This window comes from Corvus hawaiiensis, chromosome 1 (assembly GCF_020740725.1).
Source record: "Corvus hawaiiensis isolate bCorHaw1 chromosome 1, bCorHaw1.pri.cur, whole genome shotgun sequence".
NCBI classification, from domain to species: domain Eukaryota; kingdom Metazoa; phylum Chordata; class Aves; order Passeriformes; family Corvidae; genus Corvus; species Corvus hawaiiensis.
In genome coordinates, this window is record NC_063213.1 from 97,635,703 (window position 1) to 97,663,257 (window position 27,555).

The 27,555-nt window shown below is 54.5% G+C and overlaps 1 protein-coding gene across 1 annotated transcript; it reads right to left on the reverse strand.

The window, feature by feature from the left end:
- Positions 1-4,979: 4,979 nt before the first annotated feature.
- ZNF652 (zinc finger protein 652) lies at positions 4,980-27,532 on the reverse strand. Its single transcript, XM_048319299.1, has 6 exons — positions 27,451-27,532; positions 13,470-14,582; positions 10,051-10,198; positions 9,174-9,289; positions 7,240-7,384; positions 4,980-6,651 (listed from the first exon to the last, which is right to left on the reverse strand). Exons 2-6 carry the CDS (start codon positions 14,361-14,363, stop codon positions 6,140-6,142), a joined length of 1,815 nt encoding a protein of 604 aa, XP_048175256.1. The 5' UTR covers positions 14,364-14,582; positions 27,451-27,532; the 3' UTR covers positions 4,980-6,139.
- Positions 27,533-27,555: the final 23 nt, after the last annotated feature.

Sequence of the window (27,555 nt, forward strand, 5' to 3'; positions counted from 1 at the left end):
AACGCTCGAATTGTCCCCAAAATAAAGCCGGGGAAGGGGGGGGGGGGGGGGCGGCCCCGCCACGCTCCGTGCCCCGCCCGTCCCCGGCCTCAGCCGGGCGGGGAGCGGTGGCCACGCGCTAATTTTGGGAGCCGGGACAGGGAATTGCAGGGTGGCCGTGCCAGGGCAGCGCCCGCGGTGTCCGCGCCCCGCCCGGGGCTCCGGCGCTGCTCCGGCGCTATCGCGGGGGCTGCAGGAGGCGCCGAGATAAAAATACCCGGGCAGCGCCCTCGGAGGGAGGGGAGGCACCGGCTCGGCCTTGGAGACGCAGCAAAGAGACCAAAAAGCGCAGCAGAGGTTGGGGTTTTGTGCTGGCTTTTAATTAAAAGTGTCCAAGAATGGAAAGGCTCAAACAGGATTCCGAAGGTCTGGAAAAGCCGCGGATTCCGCTCCCTGCCAGGGCGGCCGCCCTGGGAGTGCCACGTTGTGCCTGGGCCGGGGTCAGAGTCCCTAAAGCTGGAAATTTCCCTTCTTTTGGTAAAATTCCGTCCCAGAGCAGAGCTCGAGGCGTTTCTGGGACCTTCCCGGGCGCCCCAGTGCCAGAGGCGCCGACCCGGCGCCACGGGGCCGCCGGCCTCTCCTGGGGAATGTCAGGGAATTCTGTCAGGGAATTCTCTCAGGGAATTCTTTCATCACCTGCTCCCCCCGGCACTCGCCGGCTCTGGGATGCGCTCCCCGCTCCCCGGCCCGGCGGGGGCTGCTCCTCCCGGGGATTTTCCCCCTCTGGAGCCGCTCCAGCGTCGCTCTCCACGGGGCCGAGCGGGAGACTCCAAAGGGCGAATTCCCCACGGCCTCCGGCCCCCTTCCCACCGGGATCCGGCGGGCAAAGATCATCCCAGGCTCATCCCAGGCTCACCCCAGCGCCAGGAGTTTGGCAGGGGCGCTCCCGGTGATTTTCCACTGCGGAGAGCCCCGGGAGCAGGCGAGGACAGAGCCCGGGATGGGCGCTCCGGGCAGCTCCTGAGTGGCCACGGGAGCCTCTTCCCGGCCCTTGGACTCGCGTGGATTCCCCCGAGGCCGGGACAGCCCCGCGCTGCTCCGCCCGCCCCAGGTTTGTCCCGGATTTTGGGATTGCGGCGGCGCTGTCCCCGCGTGTCGCTCCCGCCCCAAAGCAGCAGCCCAAAGGTTGGGAAGGGCCCGGCAGATCCGCGGGATCCAAACTCCCGGCGCTGGAGCCCGGCGGGGTCTGGGGCAGTTCTGAGGGAATTGAGGCTTCCCCTCGCTCCCAAGGGAATTCCTGCGGCTTTCCCAGCCCATGGATAAGGAAACTTCCAGCTGCAGCCACTCCCCTCCTGCCCCACACAAACAATCCCAAAATCCCGGATTTTAGAGCGGCACGTTCCTGGAGGCCGAGTAAAATTCCAAGATCGATATGAGGGGAAAACCCTCCGGAGCTGACCAACGAGGAAAATTCCATTTATCCCGCGGGAGTCCCCCCCCTGGGGACAGCAGGCACGGGAAGGGCCCAGGGCTGGAGCCGAGGCCTTCCCGAATTCCCCAAATTCCCCCCGTGGATCTGGGATTCAGTCAGGGCCCATCGGGAACCAAAGTGTTTTATACGGAAACATGGAATGGTTGGGGTGGGAAGGACCTTAAATCCCATCCCGGGACAATTCCCACCATCCCAGGGTGCTCCAGCCTGGCCTGGGACACTTCCAGGGATCCAGGGGCAGCCACAGATTCCCTGGGAATTCCATCCCAATATCCCAGCCATCCCTGTGCTCTGGCCCTGGATCCCATTCCCTGTGTCCTGCCCTCCCAGCCCCTTTTCCTGCTCTATCCCTGCTCATGCTCTGCTCCACAGAACTCGCAGAAATCAGGGAACAGGATGGGTTTGATCCCTCTGGAGGAGCTTCCCGGCAGCGCAGCCCCATCCCCGCATCCCAGCGCTTCCCTGATCCCGCCGGGAATGCTCCTCCTTCCCATGGACACGGGGCAGCCTCTGGAAAAAGGTTCAGAAACCTGGGAATTCTCCTTCTGCTGCCACTCCTCCACCGGGAACGGCACCTGCAGCACAACTGGATCCTGCACGGACTGACGGGGACTCTGGAGCTGCTGAGAAATTTGGGAAAGCTGGAGAAGGAACTCCCGGGATCCGCCCCTGAGCATTCCCTGGGGGAGCTCTGCCCGCGGGGATTCCCAGGAAAAGGCACCGCTGCGGCACTTCAGAGGGAAAACAACGGGAAAATGGGAAAACTGGAGGGAGCAGGGAGATTCCTCCCTGTGAGAGGCTGGGATGGGATTCCCAGGGAAGCCCCGGGATCCCTGGAAGTGTCCCCGGCTAGGCTGGAGCACCCTGGGAGCGGGGAAGGGGCCCTGGAGGGGATTTCCCCTTCCCACCCAAACATCCCGGGATTCCCCGGCGAGGAATTACTGAGGAACATCGGGAACGTTCCCCGGTCCAGGGAGTCGCTCCTGGAGCGATCCCGGCAGCTCCACCGCCCTCTCCTGGCTCAGCCGCCCCGAAACGTTCTCCGCAAGGAAAGGGCTCGGACTGAATCCCAAACCCTCGGGAAGGAGCTCCCGGGGACGCGGGAACAGCGCCGAGCTCGGAGGGCGCCGATCCCAGACTCCAGTGAGGGATAAAATGGGAAAAGAAAGTCAAAAAAAGGGGAGGGAAACAAAATAAAATGGGGGGGAAAGGCAAAAAATGGGAAAATAAAGCAAATAAAATGGGGGGAAGTGGGGAAACAGGACCAGAATGTAAAATCCCAGTGCAATAATCCCAGAGCGGGGGAAATGGTTCTGCTGGAAGGGGGGAACGATGAGCCGGGACAAAGTTCAAATCCCTGGGGCCTGAGGGGCACAGGGATTTTCCCTCCGGACAAGGGAAAGCCTGGAATGCTCAGCCTGGAACGCTCCTGAGCTCCCGAGCCTGCCTCAACTCCGTTTAATTCCCCCCCTTTAAAAAATACAATTTAAAAATTCCATTAAAACCTCCCGAGGCTCAGGAAGCCCAAAGGGAGGGAAAACCCCGGGAGAATCCCGGCCCTTTTCCCAAACATCCAACCCCAAACTGGGAGAATTTCATTTCAAGGACCCAAATCAACCTTTAATTTCATCAATTCCGTAAAAATCACAGAAGCTCCCGTTCGTTGTGCGACAGGTGCAGAAAGGAGGGAACACCCGCACAGATCCCTCGGGGTTTTCCATCCCCGTGGAATTCCGCGGGCGCAGCCAAGATGAAAACGGAACAATTAAGAAATCCCAGCTTTGGATTTCCTGCATTTTTAACCGAATTCCCCCCTTTTTTTTTCCTGGAATAAATCCCTTGGAAACGACCCCGCCCCGCCCTCCCAGCATCTCACATCACCGCCAGACCGGGAAGAGGGGTTGGAATTTTTAATCTTCTTCCACAGAAAGGAAGTTCATAAATCCTCAGAGGAGTTCGATACAGAGCGGCCTCGAGGCCGAGGGGCAAAGAGCAGGGAAAAAAAACCGTCCCAGGTCTTTTGGAATTCTTGGAAGAGCAGCCTGAAGCCAGAAAATTTATTGAGAAAGGGAAAAAAAAATCCCTTTGCAGAAGCGGGATCCAGCCGGGATTTCTCGGGAATTTTCTCGGGAATTTTCTCGGGAATTCCAGCATTTGAAGCTCGGCTTTTGCCACAGGCCCGGGCAGGGAACTGCGGCACCGCCCGCGGCTGCAGGTGTGGAATGCAGAGAATTCCAGGGCGGAATTCCACCGGTTGGGAATTCGGGATTGGCTTTTCCTGCCCGGAGGGGAGAGGGGGATTGAAATATCCTGGAGGGAATGGTTAGAAAACGCCATTTCTGTTGCCAGGAGGGGTTTTCAGCTCAGCCAAAAGTGAGGTTTTTGGGGCCAAAATGGCCCTGAAGGTTCCGATGTTTTGGAAAAACCAACATCAGGATTAGGAAAATGGTGGGAAAACATCCAGGAAGGAGCAAATTCCAGAGGTTTTCCCAATCCTGGGGGAGAATTCTGCCTTTTCTGGATCAAAACAAATCCCATCGACCACAACCAGGCCAAAATTCCACCTCTGGATCTCAGGATTCGGAGTTTGGTGGGACTGGGCTGGGAAAAGCAGCACAAGGAGGAGGAATTTCCAGGAAAAAGGGATTTGCCGGGCATTGCTCTGGAGGGAGGGAGCAAATTCCTGGATCCAGGGGGGATTCAGTGGGAGAAAATCCAACCTGAGGGGTTCCAAAGGGCCCCGGCATCCCAGCCTTTGGAACGGGGCAATTCCCACGGGAACAGCTCCAGCCGCCCATCCTGGATCAGGATTTCCCCAAAATCCCCGACTCTGATCCCTAAAAACCATCCCGGTTTCCTGGGATGGAGCTGCCCGGGAACATCCAGGAGCAGCTTCATCCCAAACTTCTCCCTGTCCCAAAAATCAGGCAGGAATTCCCTGTCCCTGATCCCACTGAATTCCCCAGAATTCCAGGAATTCTCTGTCCCTGATCCCACTGCATTCCCCGCTCCCAGGAATTCCCTGTCCCTGATCCCACTGCATTCCCCGCTCCCAGGAATTCCCTGAGTCCTGGAGAGCAGCGCTGATTCATCCCTCGGCTCAGCCATCCCTCGGGAAGTCGGGAATCCCGCAGCGGAACATTCCCGCTCCCCCCTCCGGCAGATCCCTCCCTCCTTCCTGCTGCGCTTCCCATTCCCAACTTCCCCGGACCAGCAGGACAAAGCCTCCCTTCCAAGCCCATCCCAACAAAATCCACGGCCAGCAGCAGCGTCCGACCCCAGCGGCTGAAAAGAAACCGGGAAAAGGGAAATAAAGTTTAAAAAACCCCATAAAAACCCCAGGGAAGATCCCGAGCGATGAATTAAACCCAGGAACCACCCGCGGGGGGGGGGGGGGGGAGACCCTTCCAGAGACCTCGGGGGGTTTTTTTTCCCCTCTCTTCCCTGAAGCACCTTGGATTTGTGGGGTTGGGGGGAAAAATGGGAAAAGCATTTCTGAGGAATCACATTTGGGCTGATTATAAAAATTTCTCTATTGTACAACAGAGGTGCAGCTACACTGAAAAATTACACCGGAGATACAATTATCGTCGTTATCGCCGTCATTAGCATCGTTAGCATCATTAGCATCATTCGGTTTTGTTCCTTTTTTTCCTTTTTTTTCCTTTTTGTTTTAGAAACAGATTCTACTAAATAGGATCTATACAAAAAAACCTCTAAAATAATTTCTGTAGTAAAATAAAGAGTGTGTTAGGGGAGCTACACGGAAACAAGAGGAACTTTTGGGGTTTTTTTCCTTTTTTTTTTTTTGGGTTTTTTTTTTTTGCTTTTCTGGGTTAATGCTCCGAGCTCGGGGTGCTGAAAGGAACCATTACATACACAGTGATCATTAATGCTCTGTATTAATTAACTCACAGCCTTTCCCATTAGTACAAAGAGCCCCGGGCCCGTCCCCTCTTTGAGGAGAAGGCCAGGATATAAAAGCCAAGCAAACCTCATCAGCTGATATGAAATTAGAAAATCCCACCAGTCTCAGTAGCTGGAATTTAGAAAAGTCACCGGGAAAACACAAATTCGGGGGGGGTTCAGTCCTGCGGGTCCTGGGGGTTCCGTGGGAGGTGACCGGGGGGGTTGGGGCAGAGCTCGGCCCAGGAGCAGGGAGAGGGGTGGGAGGGCAGATCCCGGATCCCAAAACTGGATCCCGGATCCCAAAGCTGGATCCCAGACCCAGATCCAAACCCCTGATCCCCAGCGCGGTGTGGGGCGGCACGAGGGTGGATCCCAGATCCCAAAGCTGGATCCAAGATCCCAAACCTGGATCCCAGACCCAGATCCCAGACCATGTCAGTGTGGCTGTGCCGGGCTGGCCTCGTCCAGGCGCTGCCGTGCCCGCGGTGGTTCAGGGGCTCGATCCCATTCCGGATCCCAAACCCCGATCCCAAGCGCGGTGTGGGGTGGTGGGAGGGTGGATCCCGGATCCCAAACCTGGATCCCAGACCCAGATCCCAGAGCTTGTCAGTGTGGCTGTGCCGCGCTGGCCTCGTCCAGGTGCCACCGTCACCGTGCCCACGGTGCTCCAGGGGCTCGATCCCATCCCGGCTCCCATCCCAGAGCCCATCCTGGATCCCGGCTCCCATCCTGGATCCCAGAGCCCATCCCCGGGCCGTGTCAGTGCGGCTGTGCCGGGCTGGCCTTGTCCAGGTGCCGCAGGAAGCCGCCGTCGCCGTGGCCGTGCCCGCGGTGGTTCAGGGGCTCGCTCTTGAACAGGGCGGGCGGCGGGGGCAGGTGCGGCACGGGGGGCACGGGCAGGTGCTGCGGGTGGTGCCCGTGGGGGTGGTGCCCGGGCGGCGGCAGGGCCAGGGGGCCGTAGGGGTGCGGGAGGGGCCGCGGGGGCACGGCCGGGCTCAGCCCCAGCGGGGTCCCCGCGGCCGGCGGGGCCGGGCAGGGGCCGGGCAGGAGCGCGGGGCCGGCGGCGGCGGCGGGGCCGGGGCTGGTGCCGGGGCTGGTGACGCGGAAACATTTCTCCTTGTGCGCCTTGAGCATGTTGGAGAAGCGGAAGCGCTGCCCGCAGACGTCGCACGGGTACGGCTTCTCCCCGGTGTGCGTCCGCCGGTGCCGCTTCATGTTGGGCCGGCTGGTGAAGCTCTTCCCGCAGATCTCGCAGATGAAGGGCTTCTCTCCTGCCCCACACACACACACACACACGGTGGCCATCAGGGCACCTGGAATGCTGCCCTGATTCCTGGGAGAAGCCCTGGAAAACTCCCCGTGTGCCTGGGAGAACACCTGGCATCGCAGCCGCTGCCTTCGGGGCCAACGGGGTTTGGGGACAAACGGCTCTGAAATCCTGGTTCTCCTCAGGGTAAAGGGCTTCGCTCCTGCCCGACACACACAGAGCGGCTGGAAAAGTCCCCTGACTCCTGGGAGAAGCCCTGGAAAACTCCCCTCATCTGTGGGGAAGCACCGCTGCCTTCGGGGATCAAGGGGGCTTTAGGCAATCCTGGCTCCGTTCGGGGTTTGGGGCCAAAGGGCTCCGGCAAGGGGCTCCCCCAGCCCAGCCCAACCCAAGCAGGAAACAACCCCGACCCCCAGGGAACTCCCCCTGAACTGGGGAATCCCAGCTCAGATTCCTAGAGCGGCAAGGAACGGATCCAAGGCCACGAACGGACCCCTCCCACCCGATTTTCCAGCCGGGTGACACCCGCACCCCCAAATCCCGAGGGAATCCAGCGGCAACGTCTCCTCCTGGAGGCTCTCCCTGCCCTTACCCGTGTGTGTTTTCATGTGCTCGTCGAAGTACTGCTTCATGTTGAAGTCCTTGCCGCACCACTGGCACATGAACTGCTTGTGCCCGATGTGGATGCTCATGTGCGAGCGCAGCTGGTACTTGTACTGGAACCTCTCGTCGCAGTTCTGCCGGGAAAAACGGGAATTCCGGGCTTTGGGAAGCTGGGAATGAGCCCTGGGAGGGGAGGGGAGGGAGGGGAGGGCAGCGGCACCGCACAAAAATGAGGGATTGAAGGGATTTATTGAGGGCGGGCCTCGGGCCGGGATAAAGGTGAGGGTCAGGAGGGTGGAGAGGCTGGGATCGTGTGGGGAAAGCTGGGATCGTGTGGGGGAAGCTGGGATCGTGTGGGGAAAGCTGGGATCGCGTGGGGAAAGCCGGGATCATGTGGGGGAAGCTGGGATCGCGTGGGGAAAGCTGGGATCGTGTGGGGAAAGCTGGGATCGCGTGGGGGAAGCTGGGATCGTGTGGGGGGAGCTGGGATCGTGTGGGGGGAGCTGGGATCGTGTGGGGGGAGCTGGGATCGCGTGGGGAAAGCTGGGATCGCGTGGGGAAAGCTGGGATCGCGTGGGGGAAGCTGGGATCGCGTGGGGGGAGCTGGGATCGTGTAGGGGGAGCTGGGATCGTGTGGGGAAAGCCGGGATCATGTGGGGGGAGCTGAGATCGTGTGGGGGAAGCCGGGATCGTGTGGGGGAAGCCGGGATCGCGTGGGGAAAGCTGGGATCGCGTGGGGGAAGCTGGGATCGCGTGGGGGAAGCTGGGATCGTGTAGGGGGAGCTGGGATCGTGTGGGGGAAGCCGGGATCGTGTGGGGGAAGCTGGGATCGTGTGGGGAAAGCTGGGATCGCGTGGGGAAAGCTGGGATCGTGTGGGGAAAGCCGGGATCATGTGGGGGGAGCTGGGATCGTGTGGGGGAAGCCGGGATCGTGTGGGGGAAGCTGGGATCGCGTGGGGAAAGCTGGGATCACGTGGGGAAAGCTGGGATCGTGTGGGGGGAGCTGGGATCGTGTGGGGAAAGCCTGGCAGGGACGGGGTTATTCCAAGAAAAAAGGGTTTCCGTGCGTTTGGAGCTGCCGGGTCCCAGCTCAGCCCTGTCTCCACTAGAGGACTCTGCCTCCCTCCAAAGCAGCTCCTCGCCGCCCTTCCCGGCCTCTCCCTGGCTCTTTCAGAGGGAATTTCTGTCCCTGGAATTCTCATCCCCGAGCCTGCACCACCGCTGTTCCTGCTCCGTGTCTTCTCTCCCAGCCCCGAATCCCATCGGGATTCCCACAGATTTCCCCATCCCCTTCCCTGCTTCAGCCCCTTCCCAAGGGCAGGCAGGGAATTCCAACCCCGAATTCCCAGGAATTTACCAGGGAATATCCCACTTCCCACCAAACCGAACTCAGACTCAGAGCATTGGCTCAGATTTTTGGGAGTTTCTTGGAGAACTCCGGGTTTTCCCCCAAAAAACTGAAAGTTTTGACTTCTCCCAGCTCCCATTTCCAGGGAAAATTAAAAGGATTTGCCGTGCAGGGAAAACTGGGATTCAAATCCTTTTTCAGTGGGAAAAATACAACCAAGCAAATCCATCTGTGCTGGGATCGCCGCTGGGTGATTCCTCCACACGGAGAATTCCCAAACTCCGATGAGACCGCCCCTCATCCCCACACCAACCAATCCCATTCCCACCCCCTGGAAGTGTTCCCTATGGATTTAACCCCCTCAGTCCCTCCGGAGATCCCTGAGGGCAGGGTGGGGGGGGGGGGGGGATCTGTGCTGGCATCGCCGCTGGGCGATTCCTCCCCACGGAGAATTCCCAAAACTCCGACGAGACCACCCCTCCTTGCCGGGGCACCCAGTGCCATTCCCCCCTGCTGGGAGCGTTCCCCACGGATCCACGGCCACGGATTCCCCCCGGGAGCAGCAGCTGCCTCACCTCACAGCGGAAGGGCTTCTCCCCCGAGTGCTGCAGGGAGTGCACCTTGAGGGACATGCTGCGCTTGAAGGACTTCCCGCAGGTCTCGCACGTGAAGGGCATGTCCTTGGTGTGGGCTGCAACACAGCGCGGTCACAGAGGGGCTGGGAGAGACATTCCCGAAAATCCCGAGCAGGGAACCCATTCCTGCCGCCGGTTTGGGGCTACAGACCAAGCTGTGCTCACACCGGGGCTGAGCAAAGCTCAGACGGCCGGGATTGTCTGGTTTTCACGGAATCCCAACGTTTTTGGGGTGGAAGGATGTTAAAGACCCCTAAAGATCCAGTTTCAACCCCTCCCGCTGTTCCAGGTGGCTCCAACCTGGCCTGGGACGCTTCCAGGGATGGAGCAGCCACAGCTTCCCTGGGAATCCCATCCCAAATCCCACCCAAACCTCCTCTCTTGCAGAGGTTCTCCTGCTACCATCTCTGTTCCCTCCCACCACAAGTTTCCCCCTCTGGAGTGAGTTTTAATTGAGCAGGAGAGGAACCAGCCCATGCCTGAATAATAAAGATAAATAATAACAATAATGATAATGATAATAATCTTTGGGAAGTGCCACGCTGGGGGAAGGAGACGAACCAGCCCTGCCCTATTCCAGTGGGAAGCCATTCCCTGTGTCCTGTCCCTCCAGGCCTTGTCCCCAGTCCCTCTGCAGCTCTCCTGGAGCCCCTTTAGGCCCTGCAAGGGGCTCTGAGCTCTCCCTGGATCCTTCCCTTCTCCAGCTGAACATTCCCACCTCTCCCAGCCTAATTTTTCCCTGATTATTTTAATTTTCCCAGATAATTTTCCTTCCCAAAGCCCCGACCCTGGCTCCCAGCAGTGCCCCCCGACTCACCAACCATGTGTTTGCGCACGTGGGCCATGGTGTAGAACTTCTTCTCGCAGATCTCGCAGGAGAATTTCTTCTCGGCGTAGCCGTGCACGATCTTGATGTGCTCGTGGAGGGACCAGAGCTTCTTGAAGGATTTGTTACAGGAAACGCACTGGGAACGGCACAGAGAGAGGGACGGGGGTGAGGGAGGGTCGGGCTCGGGGGGTTAAGCCAAGGTTTTGCTCTGGCACGACAGAAAAAAAAAGCCCCAAACGGTGCAAACGCTGCCTCGGAACGTTCAATTCATGATTTCCACCGGAGAGGAGCAGGAGGGGAGGATTCCCAAAATCCAACAGCACAGAGCCGCCCAGGGACACCTCACAGGCCTGGTGCTGCTGGGGGGGATCCAAACCCTCGGAGAGAGAAAATCCAAACCCTTGGAGAGAGAGGGAAAATCCAAACCCTTGGAGAGAGAGGGAAAATCCAAACCCTCGGAGAGAGAGGGATCCAAACCCTCGGAGAGAGAGGGATCCAAACCCTCGGAGAGAGAGGGATCCAAACCCTCAGAGAGAGAGGGATCCAAACATTTTCAGTGAGAAGGATCCAAACCCTTGGAGAGAAAAGGATCCAAACCCTTGGAGTAGAAGGAATCCAAACATTTTCAGCGAGAAGGATCCGAACCCTTGATGCAGAAAGAATCCAAACCCTTGGAGTGGGAAAATCCAACCCCTTTCAGTGATAAAAACCCAAATCTTCAGAGCAGGAAGAATCCAAACCCCTGGAGAGGGAAGAGCCCCACAGAGCTGGAGGAGGCCGACACCACTCAGATCCCTCCAACCCCATCCAGCCCTTCCTGACCCCTCAATCCCGGTGTGGCCAGTCCAAGCTCCCTGATCCTTCTGCCTCTCCATGGAAAGCAGCTCCCATCCCGCTGGAGACTCTGGGATCAGCTCCTGGAGCAAATCCAGGCGTCACCTCCTCCTCCTGCCGTGTTCTGGCTCCTCGTTTATTAAAGGGATCACTGGAGGTCCGAAGCGACACCGGAATGTGAGAATTCCTTCCCAAAACTCCTGTGGGATGTCCAGGAACTCAGCCCCCAGGGGATCCATGGGTTTTCAGGCAGCTCCTCCTAAAAACTCCATTAAAAAAATCTGTGTCCGACGTGGAAAACTCCAGCTGGAAATCCGGGTGTGTGAGGGAACCGAATCATCTTCACCTCTGGCGCCTCAGGATTGTGGGGGTTTTTTTGGGACATCTCCATTTCCCAGCCCATCAATTCCCCCCCTTCCCTGTCAGTCAGAAGGGCTGGGCGCCGATTAATGAACAAATTAATCAATTCTGCTGATTTGGGCTGCTTCTTCTCCGCGTCCGCAGGGCTGGGATCTCTGCAGGCTCAGGAATTCTGGTGCAGCTCTGCCTCCACGATTCCCGCTGGGATTTCCCTCTTGGAGGGATGGAGGGGGGGGGAAATTCCTAGAGAGTAAAGAAATGCTATGGAATGCTCCCAAATCCCGGGATTTCCAGCAAAACGAGCCCTTGGAGAGGTCACGTCTACAACACAACTGAGGATTAAAACACCGACACCGAGAGGGAGCACGCAGAGCTCAAGGTGACACCAGGAATTCAGTGAAGGCGCCGATTCTGACGGATGAAAAAGTAGGAATTACCTGGAAAAAATGGATTTATTCCATCCCTGGGATGAAAATCTGGGAGGAGCCAGCCCTGATTATCACTCCACTCCAGTATCAAACGGGTTTTATTCCGGGGCAAAGCTCCCCCCTTGACACATTTAACCCTGAATTCAGGGAAATTTTCGCGCTCCCTCAATTCCTATCGCCAAGGGGAACGGAAACACATCCACAGGCAGCTGGAAAACACATCCCAAAGGTCAGGACAGGAAAAGAATTGCTGGATTTAGGCTTGGATACTGAGGTGACTCTCAGTGCTGCTGGCACTGGGGAAGTTTGGGGACGTTTCTGGACCGGATTCCTCTGGATTTAAACCGTAATTTCTACAATTTCTCCTCTTCCTATCACTTTTGGTGTGTGGATGGCTGCAGGATATTTCTCCACTTTATGTGTTCAAATTATTCAGGAATTCCTGCTTAAATTTCAATTCCTGCTTTAATTCCTTTAATTGCTGCTTAAATTCCATGCTGTGAATGAGCCCCCCTGGGTGCTGGGGCATCCCTTAAATTCCCACTTCAACGTTCCCTGCTGCACTGAACTTTTTAAATATTTCTTTCAAAAGCTGCAAAAATTAAATTTGTATTAATAAATCCTTCCTCCAGTCTTCCTGCTCTGGGCTGAGACATAAGGAGAACAAAAAGCCAGCACAGAGTCACAGAGAACTGGGAAAAGAGCTTGGAAAAGAGGAATTGCAGCAAATATTCCACGTCTCCCACGCAGGGGGGATTGAGGATCAACCCAGTTCAGCACTGAAGGCAAACAAAGAGTGACAAAATGTTCAGTTATTGTGGCCAAACTCTCACAAAAAACCCCTTCTTGCCCTAAAAATTCCAGCTGCCCAAAAATCCAACCGGAGCTGCTGCTGCTGCTGGGAGGATTTCAGGAGGAGGTGGGTGAGAATAAGGTCAAAAAAGCCAATTTGGGGTGCCAGAGAAAGCAGCAGATTTGCTCCAATTTCCCAGGACAGAGGTGCCCACGGGCCAGGCACAAACCCCAGAGGGATCACAGACTCCGGAGCTCTTCCCACAGCTCCCAGAACTTCCCACCAGAGCTGTTCCTCCCACTGCTGGGGGCAAATCGGAGCTGCTGGGGAGAAAAACAGAGATTTTGGTATCTTCAGAGAGATTTGTGGGGTTTTCACGCTGGGGAAGGGGCAGGCTCGGGGTTCAGGTTCTGAATTCCAACCCCCTAAAAGCACTCTGGGAATTCCTGTATCCCGTTGTCTCAGTGGGGTTTAAGGTCCCATTTTAAGCCCAGCTCAGGTCTTGACTCCACTTTGCCTCTCTCACCTGCTTGCCTCTCCAGGACCTCAGAGATTTCCCGTTCCAGTGAATTCCTGGAACCCCATTTTCCCTGGGAACCTCACCTGGCCACGCTGTGGGACTGAAAGCCCTGGAATTCTGAACTCGGTGAGAGCTGCAGCTGCTCAGCAGCAGGAGGAGGAGGAGGAGGATTGACCACAGAGCTTCCGATTTTTGGGAGCAGTTACTCTGGATTCTGACCCTGTTAAAGCAGCTTTGTGTTCCCAACTCACAGTTTACTCCTGGAGCAACTGCTCAGAGCAGCTGAACTCTCTCTTCCCTGCCATCCCCTCCTTTTGGGAGACCCCAAAATGTGGGATGAGGCAAAGACAGGGCCTGGCTCAGAACCTGGGGCTGTGCAAAAAAGAGATTTTCCCCCTGTGAAGCGTCCAGCAGCCGGATCCAGGGCACGCCAGGAGGAGTGGGGATCTGGCAAGCAGGTGAGCAGACCTACCTGGATGTTTTTTTCACAGTCAGTTTGCTGGTGGAGGGACAGCTCACTCTCTAGCACAAATTTCTTCCCACATTTGTCGCAGATCTGCATCCGCCTGTGAGTGACGTTCATGTGCTTCTCCAGGTACCAGCGTGTGTTAAACACCCTGGGGCACTTCTCACAGGTCAGAGTCTCCTTCTCTTCACACTTTGATTTCTGCACAGGTGCCTTGGGCTCCTTTGCAGCTTTCTTCTTACGCCTGGGGGGCTCCACGCTCTTTCTACGCCCCCGCGTAGCTCTGGGTGCCGGGGAGGTGGCGGCTGCCGCGGCAGAGGCGGCTCTCCTCGTTCTCCTCTGGGCAACACTAACCTTCTCCACTCTTTTTTCCTTTTTCTTCTGCCTCTCATTCTCCTCATAATCATTACTGTCTTCCGTGGCCTCTTCCCCACTGTCACCCTCCTCTTCCTCACTGCTGGTCTTAAGGACAGCAGTGTCTTTGGACTGGGAGGGGACACCCTTCTCCCCTTTGGACACATTTAAGGTTTGGTTGTTAAGGTTTACCTCCACTATAATCTGCTCCCTTTTGTAAGTCACTTCATCTTCCTCCTCTTCCTCCTCCTCAGAGTCGTCAGAGTTTTCCCTGTCTTCTTTCACAGCCCGGACCTCTCCTACCGCTCTGCTCTCCCTGAAAAACGGCTGCTCCTCCCTCTCGTGGAGGTGGCCTTTGCTCATTTTGCTGTCCACCAGCACCGAGAAGGGGCTCCCTGACTCCCTCTTGTACACCTTGGTGGACAGGTCGAGCTCCTGGCTGGGGTAGAAGGCGGGCGGCCCCTGCGCCCGGCGCGCGTCCTCCTGCGCCATGCCCGCCCCGGGGGGCTCCCCCAGCTGCTGGCAGGCCTTGGCTGCTTGGCTCATCTGGGGGGGCTGCTCCGGCTCATGGAGCGCCTTCCATCCCACGGAACCCGGCGGGGAGCTGCGGCTCGCGGGGGCTCCTCGGGCCCGGCGCCTCTTCCATCGGAGCCCGGCGGGGTTCGGGGTCCTGGCTGCGGTGGGGCGGGGGTCGGGATCACGGCAGGGGCAGGGCGGGGAGGGTTCTTCTGCAGGAAGCGGCCGAGGAGCCCTCGAGCATTTTATCTGCAAGAGACAATGGAGGGAAGAGTCAGTCGGAAAAGAATCCCTGGAATCGCGGCAAACTCTGCTTTTGCAGGGCTGGGGGAAAGGCCGGGGGTGTTTCCAGGAGGAGCTGAGGGCGGGATGGGTTGGGAAAGGGAGGAACGAACAGCAGGGACCGGGACTGACAGCAGATTCCCAGGGATGGAAATCCAGGCAATGGACACTCTCCATCCACCACAGACCACCACAGCTGCTCCTCCTCCTCCTGGGTTTCTGGGAGCACTGATGGCCGCCAAACTCCGCTCTGCCCCCACAAACACGGGGCACACCCACTCCAGAACGCCCCGAACCTCCCCCAGCCCATCCTCGCCTATTCCAGAGTCGCATTCCAACAACGGAGAGGTGCCTGAGGAATTTCAGCGGAGCCGTTCTCACCTTGCAGCACTGAACCCCGCACCGGGAACACCCCAGAGATCCCTCAGGCAGCCCCTGGATTTTGAGGGATTGGAGGCAATTCTCCCTTTGTCTCGCTCTCCCTTCCCCCAGCTCCTTAATCCCCAGTGCGGCAGCCGAACACCATCAGTGTGCCCATCCACATTTCCCCGCGGTTTTCCAGGCTGGAATTTGCCCAGGACGCTGCCACTTCCTCCTGCAGAAAGCGCCACGTGCTCGCTCCTCAGGGACACAAAGGATCGATCCCTCCCCCGGGACAGCTCCAGTTTGGGAGCTGGGGATTGCAACACCGAGCCCGAGGCTTCGGGCTGGGCTGATCCCATCAGGAACACCCTGGGAATTCCGGAGCTAAACCTGGGATCTGAGGGTGTGGGGAGGGGGAATTAAAGACAGAGACGTCCCCAGATGGTTTGGGGTGGAAGGGACATCAAATCCCATCCCGTTCCATCCAGGGACACCTCCCACGATCCCAGAGTGCTCCGACCTGGCCTGGGACACTTCCAGGGATGGGGCAGCCACGGCTGCTCCGGGAATTCCATCCCAGCCAGGAATTCCTTCCCAAGATCCCATCCAATCCTCCTCACTTCCAGAGATTCCTGTATTATTATTTCTGTTCCCTTCCACCACAATTTTTCCCCCTTTGGAGTCAATTTTCAGCGAAGAGGAGATGAACCCACCAAAGCCTGAATAATAAATATTGATATAATAATAATAATAATAACAATAATAATTTTTGTGAAGTGTCATACTGGGGCAAGAATGGAAAAATAACCAGTTTGATCATAAACTTAATTAAAACAGCTTCTTGAGCACTTCTCCAGGGTTCCCAAATTATTCCAGAGCATCCTGAAGGTGCCTGGCAGTGCCTGCAGCCTCAGCACCACAGCAGGGCCCATTCCCACTGCTCCATCCTCAAATCCCACATTCCCAGCTCCACAGGAAATCCCTGGAGATGGGCTGTTAACACTGGCTTGTGGTCACAACTCACATTCAGACGGAAAAATTATAAAATAATGTGGTTTTGGTGAGGCAAAATTCCCAACCCTACACCCAGGAAGCCGTGGGAAGGATGAATCCCAGTTTAGCTTTTCCTTCGAGCGGAATGAATTATTCAGGAGCTCAGAAAAATCCCTGTTCCATGCAGAAAATACCTGATCATTTCCTCATCGTGTTAAGCATCTCTAGGAATCTGCAGGAGGAAATCAGGAATTCCACCGCAGAGCCAGGAAAGCACAACATTTGCCAGGAAAAGGAAATTTCACCTTCCCCCCCATTTACTGAATGGCAAAAAACTCCTGTCAACGTCTCACCTCTGCTCACTGAAGGGATATTACGTGTAAAAAACCACTTTGTATCAACAGGTACCACCTCAAATCAAGCCCACAGAGGGGTTTATTCTGAATTATCAAAGCTGCTTGCTCCGAAAGCCACTTCACTCTGCAGCATCAGTCGCTGCTGTGGCTTTGAACCTTTCACTGCCACCCTCGAGGGACCCACAACTTTCAAAACCATTATTTAAATGTAAAGCAAAGCCCTCCTCAGCCCTTTAGTACAAACAGCAGCTCTGAAATACTGCCCCAAAAATGCTCTTAAAACACTTTTCCCCCCCCTTTTAAATTTCTAATCCCAAAGCAGCGTTTGGGTGTTTTTAATCCCCCTCCTTTTTTGTTGTTTTAAAGGTGAATTTAATTTTATCAACGCCGATTTTTCCACAGAATGAATTCCAGTCACGCTGCCAAAGCGGAGATGCAGACCCTGATTAAGACGTAAAAAGGAAACAAGAGTTTCAAAGCGATTTTTGATGCTTATCAAGCCCCAAACCTGGGGAATATCTGCAGAGCGAACCCGAGCAATCAAAGATCACACGAGGTTTGCAAAGTCTCCGACATGAAAGGCTGGAACTCCGAACAAAAAAAGAGCACAATTTGCAGACAAAAGTGTGGGTGGAGGAAGCTGTGAGTGTGTGGGAGCGACTTCACACCGAGCTTCTGAAGAAAAACCGCATTTTTTTTGGTGTTATCGGCACTAAAAATAGAGAGAATCGGGCTCGGCTGGGGAGGCCTCGGGGCCAGCGCTGTGTGGGGACGGGCGGCAGAATCGGAGCCGGGAAGGACTGGAGGGAAAGGCCGGGATTCCAGGAGAAAGCTGAGGAAAAACCGGGGGTGTGAGGGAAAACTGGGGGAAAACTGCCCGAGGGTGTGAGGGAAAACTGGGGGAAAACTGCCCGAGGGTGTGAGGGAAAACAGGATTTCAGGAAAAGCCCGAGGGCATGAGGGAAAACTGAGGAAAAATGGAGGGCGTGAGGAAAAGCTGAGGATTTCAGGAAAAGCTGAGGGAAAACGGAGGATTTCAGGAAAAGCTGAGGGAAAACGGAGGATTTCAGGAAAAGATGAGGGAAAATGGAGGATTTCAGGAAAAGATGAGGGTGTGAGGAAAAGCTGAGGGTGGGAGGGAAACAGGATTTGAGGAAAAGCTGAGGGTGTGAAGGAAAACTGAGGATGTGAAGGAAAACTGAGGATGTGAGGGAAAACTGAGGATGTGAGGGAAAACTGAGGATGTGAGGGAAAACTGAGGATGTGAGGGAAACAGGATTTTGGGGGAAATGAGGATATTAGGAAAAGCTGAGGGGGTGAGGGAAAGCTGAGGGGGTGAGGGAAAGCTGAGGGCGTGAGAAGGACCTCAGGATTTCAGGAAAAGCTGAGGATGTGAGGATGTTTTCTCACTGAAACTCCGTGAAATCCTCAGGTGACGTGAATTCTGGAGCGTGAACTGGCAGGGAAAAACCACGGATTGCAGTGGAAAAACTCAAAGTGAGGGCTAAAATGCCATTTTTGGGGTGTCCTGTGCAGGATTGGACTCAATCCTTGCGGGTCCCTTCACTCAGGATATTCCAAGATTCCACGAACGGGTCCATAAGAGCTAAAAAAACTCTGCAATACTGCAATAAAAAAGCCTCAATAAACTCTCCCGGCTGGAAGCACAGGTGCCTGGAACAGGCCCAGCCGCTCCCAAACAGTGGGAAAACACATCTGGTCCCGGTTCCATCCCTTAGGAAGAGCAATCAGGGCTATCCCACAGGAGGGAATTATTTAAATTATTTCTCTTAGCCCCCAATCCCTTCTTTCTTGCGCATCCCGCCTGCTTTAGGTGCAAAAACCCCTGAAAATCTGTTTTTAAATGGTGAATTTTATCTCCCAGAGCCTCACTCTGGCACATCCCGGTGCTTTTGCATTTCCATGGGAAGTGTTGGAGCCGCCTGAGCCCATGGAAATGCAAAATAAAAAGCTGAGTGCTGCTAACGACCCTATTCCCATCCCCATCCCCATTCCCAAACCTCGGGACCCTGCAAGAGCAGCTCAGCAGAGCCTCAAATGATCAGGAAAATAATCCTGGAAAAGGAACCGGGGAAGGGAAATCCCATTTGCCACAATTTGGGAATGCTGCGACGTTTGGGAACAGCATTCCCAGCTCCTGTGGGAAACAGAGGAATCAGAGCTCCTCCTGTCACTGCCAGCCCTGAATTCCCTCGGAACAGCTTTTCCCTCAATTCCTGTGAAGAATCAGGTCCGTGGTGACCGTGGGGCTGTGTTTGGGTGGGCTTCTGGCCATTCCCAGAATAATCAGGGAGAGGTCCTTGGCAGGGACACAAAAGCTCGCAGAAGAGGGGATAAATCCTGTAAATTCTGCAATTCCTGGGCTGGGCAGAGGCGTTTTTTATAGGATAACCCGAGGATGCAGCTCCCACCTCATCTGGCCCTTTTTCCAGCTGTTTTTTGGCCATTCCCAAAATAATCAGGGATAAGGTCCTAGAGAGCCTCGGCAGGGACACAAGAGCCTGGAGAAGAAGGGGTAAATCCTGTAAATTCTACAATTCCAGAGCACGTCCCACAGGACAGAACGCAGCTCCCACCTCATCCCGCTGCTTTTCCAGCTGTTTTTTTGGCCATTCCCAAAATAACCCGGGGTAGGTATTTTGCTGACTCAGGTGGCAGCTTGCCTCCAAGTGTTCCCACAGGCTCCTGGAAAATCTGATTCCCAAATCCCAGGAAAAAAAAAGAAAAAAAAAAGAAAAAAAAAAATCAATAAAATCCTGCCACTGAACCATTAAAACCATGAGGAGAAACCCTCGGGCTCTTCCCATTCTTCAAGAAGAATGATCCGGCTGCATCCAGAAATTTGGGAGACACAAAGCCTTTCAAACCGGCCACTCCTGGATTTCGTTCAAGCATTATCTCCACGAAAAATCATCCCAGAGGTTTCCATGTGGGAATTTTATAACCCCTCCGATTTTGCAATAAATGGGGGGTTTTTTTATTGGCTCTAAAGGAGTTTTAGATTCAACAGCTGCAAACTCAACGCTTTTCTTGAGGTAGAAAAAAAAAGAAATCTTAAAGTTTTAGTTCTTTACCCTCAAATCACAACTCCAGGCCCTTCCCACCACCTGAAACACCTAAAAATTAAAAAGCTGTGGCTGGATTAGGAAATTCCAGGTTTTCTAATCTCTTCCTGCATCTTCCTGCAAACCCCCCCCCCCCCGAAAATAAGATTAAAACACCCCCAGGTGGTTCCCACTCACATTTCCCATCTATCCCTTTTCTGTCATAATCTGGTAATTTTTAGACAAAAAAAAAAAGCTTTCTGTGATCACATTTTGACTCTTTAAATTTGTAAACTCTCCAAACAGGTGCCCAAACTCCTTTTTTCCTTTAAAACCTCCTATTTTCACCCCTCTCTGCTCACGTATCTTGAGGAAAATGAAAGCTGCGCTAAGATTTAATTCAGATTTTATTTCAATCATGGCACTTCCCACTAATCATCACCGACCTCGAGCTGGCACAGGGTTGCAGGAACCCGGTGTAAATCCCAAAAAGGAAATCTGTCATCAGGATCTCTTGCCCAAAATTAGCATTTTTGCCCCCAAAGAGGCCCCAGAGGTGTCTCGGTGTCTTTGGATATGCAGAGGTGTAAATGAAGTGTCAATGTCCTGCCCCAAAGCTCCAGGAGCAATTCCTACCTGGGCACCTCCCTGCAGGAAAAATCTCCATTTAAGCAGGAATTCGGCAAAAATTAAGACTTTTTTTATGCCCAGCCTCTTAAATGAAACTTTTGCAATGGGGAAAATGGGGAAAACCAGCAGATTTTGGGGGTTTTACAGAAGAATTCAGGAATTTCTCGCACTGCACATCCCTGCCCTGGCCCAATTTGTATTTTGTAATAATAAAACGCTGGAATAATTCCATCAGAATGTCCCACTGAGAGAGTCTCTCACTCACGGCTTAATATCATTTTTAAACCCTTCTGGATTCATTTCCAGGCTGCCAGCTCATCCTAAAAAGCCCTGCTCGACACTTTGGAGCTCTGCTGAGAGCGGAATGCGGCAGAAAAAAAGAAGATTTAAACAGCAAAAAACCATTTTAAAAAATCCTCTTTGGCTTCCCAAAGCGTGCACTGGAAGTTTGGTCCCAAAGTTTGCTCCTCTCACACCCCTGGAATGTGCTCGTGGAGAGGCTCAAAATCCTCCCCGGTTTTCATTCTGGGCTCTTTGCACCCCGCAAAATTTGGATTTCGGGATCCCCCAACAAGTTTGGGCCGCCCCAAAGCCCGAGGGGCTGCCCTGGGGAGATGCTGCAGCTCCGGGAATGAGGCACCAGGGCTGGAAAATCCCGAGGGGAAGAAAGGGCTGGCGGCGGGAGCTTCCCCTCCTGTCCTCACCTGGACTCCTCCTCCCGCCTCTCCCTCTCAAACCTGCCACAAAAACCCCGCTGAAAACCGTGGCTTTGTATCGTTTGGTGGGATTTTAATGGGATTTCCTGAAATCCCAAACTCTCCTCAGTGCTGATGGACAAACAGCTCCAGGAGCTTCCCCTTCCTGTCCTCACCTGGACCTTTTTTGGGATCTCCCTCCAAAACCCCATAAAATCCCCGCCTCATCCACCCGCAGGGGCTTGGTTTTACACTTCCCAGGGGGATTTGAGCAGCTGAATTCCCAAATTCTCCTCAGTGCTGACAGACAACTCCAAGAGTTTTTCCTTCCTTTCCTTACCTGCACTTCTCCTCCCACATTTCCCTCCCAAATTCCCACAAAAACACCCCTGAAAACTCTGGGTTTGTGTCTTTTAGTGGGATTTTCACTGCTGAAATCCCAAACTCTCCTTGTGCTGACAGACAAACAGCTCCAGGAGCTTCCCCTTCCTGTCCTCACCTGGACCTTTTTTGGGATCTCCCTCCAAAACCCCATAAAATCCCCACCTCATCCACCCGCAGGGGCTCCGTTTTACACTTCCCAGGGGGATTTTAGCAGCTGAATTCCCAAATCCTCCTGGACCGGCCCCGAGGTTGCCACCAGGATGCTCCACGCCGGTGTGACCCGGATTCAGTCGGGTGCTGCCAAAGCTCCCCGTGCCAACCCCAAAGCTCCCCCATTGTGTTCCCCGCTGCCCCGGTGTCACCACGCTCCCGCAATTCCCGCCATTCCCGGCTTATCTCCGGCAGCTCCGCAGCCTCTGGAGCTGCCGAGCTGCTCCCACACCGCTTGTTTCGGGAGCACAAGGTAAACTTTGGGGGAAAACAGCCCGGTTTGGCTTTGACAACATGGACAAAACGTGGCCGAGCACGTCCCGCCCCACTGGGGTTTATCGGGAATGAGATCCCAACAGAATTCCTCTGGGAATGAGATCCCAACAGAACTCCTCTGGCAATGAGATCCCAACAGAATTCCTCTGGGAATGAGATCCCAACAGAACTCCTCTGGCAATGAGATCCCAACAGAACTCCTCCGGGAATGAGATCCCAACAGAATTCCTCTGGGAATGAGATCCCAACAGAACTCTGGCAATGAGATCCCAACAGAACTCCTCTGGCAATGAGATCCCAACAGAATTCCTCTGGCAATGAGATCCCAACAGAACTCCTCCGGGAATGAGATCCCAACAGAATTCCTCTGGCAATGAGATCCCAACAGAACTCTGGCAATGAGATCCCAACAGAATTCCTCTGGGAATGAGATCCCAACAGAACTCCTCTGGCAATGAGATCCCAACAGAATTCCTCTGGGAATGAGATCCCAACAGAACTCCTCTGGCAATGAGATCCCAACAGAATTCCTCTGGGAATGAGATCCCAACAGAACTCCTCTGGCAATGAGATCCCAACAGAACTCCTCTGGCAATGAGATCCCAACAGAACTCCTCCAGGAATGAGATCCCAACAGAACTCCTCTGGCAATGAGATCCCAACAGAACTCCGGCAATGAGATCCCAACAGAACTCTGGCAATGAGATCCCAACAGAATTCCTCTGGCAATGAGATCCCAACAGAATTCCTCTGGGAATGAGATCCCAACAGAACTCTGGCAATGAGATCCCAACAGAACTCCTCCGGGAATGAGATCCCAACAGAATTCCTCTGGGAATGAGATCCCAACAGAACTCTGGCAATGAGATCCCAACAGAACTCCTCTGGCAATGAGATCCCAACAGAACTCCTCTGGCAATGAGATCCCAACAGAACTCCTCTGGCAATGAGATCCCAACAGAATTCCTCTGGGAATGAGATCCCAACAGAACTCCTCTGGGAATGAGGTCCCAACAGAATTCCTCTGGGAATGAGGTCCCAACAGAACTCCTCTGGGAATGAGATCCCAACAGAACTCCTTCGGGCAGGGATCGCACCTCTGCGAGGGAGCCAGAGCTGGCCTTGGAGACACAAAAATCCTTGCCTGATCCCAAAAAACCTTCCCAGGTTTTACAGGTCTCAAGCTTAAACCCCCTTCCCACCGGTTCCATGGATTTTATCCTATTTTTCCCTCTTAAATTCCTTGTCCAACTCCGGACATCCCATCCTGCTGATACTTTACTTATTTTATCCCATTTCCCCCCCTAATTCCATATGCAACTATGGACATCCCATCCCACCGATTCCCTGAATTTCATTTATTTCATCCCATTTTTCCCCTTTAATTCCTTATCCAACTTCGGTCACCGTGTGCAATTCGCCTCCCCACGAAGCCACATCCCATAATTCCACAAGTCCGTAATTCTTCCCACCAGAGAAGCACTAAAAAAACCTCAAATAAGCAGGAATTGGGGATTTCGGGGCAGGTTTTCCCTCCTGTCAGGCACAGTAGCAGCAAAGTCCTGCACCTGCAGGGCCCAGCCGGGCTCCAACTCAAATATTTGCAGCTTTTTTTTGTGTACAGCATTCCCAAAAAATCCTGGAGCTCTGCAGATCAATGGACGCTCGTCTGTCAATTTTCAACTCCAGAACTTCCTACTCGGGGAGGGGGAAAAAAAGAGAATTTCTGCCACTTTCTCCTCCCAGGTACCACAAATATTCCTGCTTGGGAAGGGCTGGGATGGAATTCCCAGGGAAGCTGTGGCTGCCCCATCCCTGGGAGCGTCCAAGGCCAGGTCGGAGCAGCCTGGGATAGCGGGAGGTGTCCCTGGATGGGGTTTAAGGTCCCTTCCCACCCAAACCATTCCATGATTCCACATTCCCCCAGAATTCCAGCTGGAAAACTTTCCCTTGTTTTTATCCCAATGAACTTGGCTGAACAGGTTTTCCCTCAAATCCTAACCCAGATCCCGATCCCAGCAGCTCCCCTGCCTTTCCCATCACCTGCCTAAAACCCCACATTTCCAGGGGGGAAAAAAAAATCCCATTTCCAGGGAAAAAAAAAAAAATCCCATTTCCAGGGGGGGAAAAAAAAAAATCCCCTTTCCAGGGAAAAAAAAATCCCATTTCCAGGGAAAAAAAAATCCTGTTCCCAAAGAGAGCAGCCCCAGCAGAAGGTGCTGGAAGAGCTGCTGGGAAATATTGGGAAAACTCCCAGTGTGAAACCTCCCGAGGGAAGGGTGTCGGGAAGGGCGCAGGAGCCTCCTGCAGCTCCTCTGTTAATGAGTTTAAGCTGCTGCTGGCACCGAGGCCCTGTCCGAGTTTCACTCCCTGTTTTCCAAGAGGGAGGAGCAACCTACAAAATTCCAGGTTCAAAATCCCTGGGAAAATGAATGTACTTTGGGAACTGGGCACAGGGAGTTTGGGTTTTTGGGGAAATGGGCCTGTTGTGCTTTATTAGGTATGAGAACAGCAGGAATTCTGCTCCCAAATCCCAGAAAAACACCCTGGAAAGGCATGAACTAGGACAGAATTTGCCTCTTTTTTTATGGGATGTGTTTATAAACCTCAAGGAGAAATCAGCTTTTTATTAAAATGCTCTTTAAGGGGGAAAATCCGTGACAGATCCCACACAGAAATCACCCCGCCGGAGTTTCACTCCCTGTTTTCCAGGAGGGAGGAGCAACCTACAAAATTCCAGGTTCAAAATCCCTGGGAAAAAGAATTTAGTTTGGGAATTGGGCACTGGGAGTTCGGGGTTTTTAGGGAAATGAGTCTCCTGTGCTTTGCCAATTGTGAGAACGACAGGAATTCTGCTCCTAAATCCTGGAAAAACACCCTGGAAAGGCACAAACCGGGATAGAATTTGCCTCATTTAGATGGGAATCAGTTTAAACAGATCAGCCTTTGATTAAAATGCTCTCTAAGGCATCAAATCTGTGACAGATCCCACATGAAACCCCCCTCTGGGTCAAGAGATTCCTTACATTTTGCTGCAATCCAGGAGCTGCTGGGAAGCTTTTTAAGGCCTTGTGTTTACAGTGGGAACAGCCGGGAATGAGGCCCTGGCATCCACGGCAGGAACAGGTTAAAAATGGCACTTTTTTGTTGGAAAACACTGGAAGAACTCAACCACGTTCCCTTGAGGGAGCTCAGGACAGGGATCTCACCTGGAGCCAGGACCTGCTTTAACATTTCAAGTGTGAAACTTCACGGGAATAAAACGAACTCTGCAGAAAAATCCACATTTTTTTCCTAATTATCGTGGAGGGAAAAAAAACTTCCAGATATTCACATAATAAAATACTGAAAGGACAAACAGCACAGATTCAGCAAAATGTAAATTACTGCTGTTTTGAGAGGGAAAATTATCTTTACAATTTACTTCATCTCCCTTTCAGAAGCCCTGGATCTTGCAGGGAGAGAGCAGAGCACGCTGAGAGCCTGTGCTGGAGGAATTTAACCACGGGGATGGTTATAAAATATTTTAATATCATAATTATCCACAGAAAATTAGAGAGCATCTCCCTCTCCTCAGATGCCTGGGGCTTTCTTTCAGTTCTGCCTGGGGCTTTTTTTGTGGGGTCAGGAATAAATTTCTGGGGTTTTTTTTTCTTTTTTTTTCGGCCCCTGTGAGCGGCAGAAATGGGTCAGTGATGAGAGGGAGTTTTGTAAGCACCCGAAATCCACCTGTGCCTGTCCCAGGTGTGCTCTGGGCACATCCCTCCTCCTCCTCCTCCTCCTCCAGGATATCTTGTTTACTGTGAAAATCCACTTCGGGCAGCGCTCAGAACTCGGGGAATCCTTCCCAAGGCGCTCCCGCACGGACATCTCCTGCTCTGACCCCAGGAAAAGTCTTTGCATAGATAAAAACTTCCAATTTTTTAGGTGAAATCGCAGCTCTCAGGGTAAAATCCCACGTTCCATGATGCTGGCAGAGGGGAGCAAAGCCCAGCACCCCAATACCTTCTATTTTTGGATAATTTAGCCCCTATTTAGACCCTTCCTACAGAAAAACTCCCCCTGAAAACATCAGTTAAAAGTTTCCCGTACCACTCTTAGGTAATAAAGTCAATTAAACCCCTCAAAACTCACAACAATCTACAGTGCCAAAGCCCCTTTTGATCAGATCAATGTTCAAAAGCTGTTCTGACAAACAATCCCAAGCCACAAACCATCCAGGGATGGTCCCAAATCTCCATCCCTGCAGCCCTAAGCCTCATCCCACAGAAAAATAAAATTATAAATCAACCCTTCACCCTTTGCAGCCCACAAAGCGCAACCGCTTAGCTGGAAGAATAAAAAGCCTCCGTGATTTTGCACTTTTCTTTCAAACAGCCTCTGGAAAAGCTCTCCGAATTTCTGTCCCTCCGCTGCACCTTTGTGCTGGGAGTTCGTATCCAGACCTTTTGATCACATCTGAAATGTCAGTGCTGCCTGCCCGGGGCAGGGACGGGGCTCTCCAGCCCTCCAGATTGCAGGAGATTGATTAAACTCCATGAAAACAGCAGAGAAATGCACCTGGCACACAGGCAGAGAGGTAAAGGGGTTAAAATAGGGTGAGAGCGCTAAACTGGAGGTAAATTATCAGCTGTGATAAAACACAGGGGGAATGATCAGATATCAGAGCCACAAAGCCCTTTTAAAATCGCACTTTGCAACTCCACAACCCTCTCAACACCATCTAGAAAATGCACTTTTTAAATACAGACCGGGCACCGAGGGAGAAACAGAACAGAACTTCCAGCTGGGAACGACCCAGGTGCTTCCCAAACCCACATCTCCTTCATCCCCAGCCCCAGCAGCCTCCCGCTCCCCACGCCGCTGCCAACAAAGCCGGTGCCAGCTGCCACTGCCAGCCCAACACAGCCCAGGGCAGCCCCTGGGAGGGAGAAACGCGCATTCCTCACATCCTTCCTGCCCGCGGGACCTCCGTGGCTTTTCCCTTCCATCACTTCCACGCACAAATGAGATGCCAAAACTCAACTGTGATTAAAGGTCCTTATGTAATGCTGTAAGCCCGGGCAGATGCCGCTGTCGCTGCCTCGGCTTCTCCCTGCACCGGGACACCCAAAGTTGCACGGAAGGCGCTCAAAAATCACGCCCAAAACCCCAAGCCCGGGGCGCACGCAGCACAACGCGAGCCGGGAGCGCAGGGAAGGGGAAGGCAGCTGAAGGAAGAGGCTGAGGAGGAGAGAACCCCCCCGATTTACAGCCAGAGCACGGTGCCCGGTAACGCTTCCTCTCCTCACCTCCCCAGTGACAACTCCGGCCCCAAACCCGAGCGCGGCCGCGGGACCCGCGGGTGACACAAACCGCGACAGGGCAGGGGCCGAAGGGACGCGCTCCACATCCAAGTCCAAACCCCAATCCTGCAGGAATGTTGTCTTCCCTCCGCTTTGCTCCGGGAACTCACCTTCCCTCCCCTCCCCCAGGCAGGTGACACAGCCCGGTCCCCGCGGGGAGGGGACACAGAGCCTCCAACCCCCGGACGGAGACCCCCGGCCCCCGGTAGAGCCCCCGGACCCGGGGCAGCCCCCGGGCAGAGCCTCCAACCCCAGGGGAACCCCCCGGCCCCGAGCAGAGCCCTCCGACCCACAGCCCCATCGCTGGCCGCCCGCCCCCTTCTCCTCCTCCCCCCGCGGGGGCTCCGCCGTCGCTCCCCCGGTGCCTCCGCTCCCCTCCCGGCCGTGAGGCGCCCGTGCCCCGCTCCCCCCGCCGCCCACCGCCGGGCCGGGCCTAGCGCTGCTCGGCTGCGCCGCCAGGCCCGGGGGGAAGGAAGAGGGAAGGGGCTCGGCGGCCGCGCGGGCGGCCCCGCACTCACCCAGGCCGGTGCCCTCGGGGCCGCCCCCGCCGCCGTCCATGCCGGGCGGCGCGGGGAGGGGGGCGCGGGCGGGCGCGGCGGCGGAGGGCGGAGGGCAGGGCGGCC

Bases quoted from the DNA above. Each gene is read 5' to 3' on its own strand.
- ZNF652 (XM_048319299.1), bottom strand. From the start codon at position 14,363: ATGAGCCAAGCAGCCAAGGCCTGCCAGCAGCTGGGGGAGCCCCCCGGG. The intron at 10,199-13,469 runs GTAGGTCTGCTC...TGCCGTTCCCAG, and splicing joins ACTGTGAAAAAAACATCCAG to TGCGTTTCCTGTAACAAATC. The intron at 7,385-9,173 runs GTGAGGCAGCTG...TTTTCCCGGCAG, and splicing joins AGAAGCCCTTCCGCTGTGAG to AACTGCGACGAGAGGTTCCA.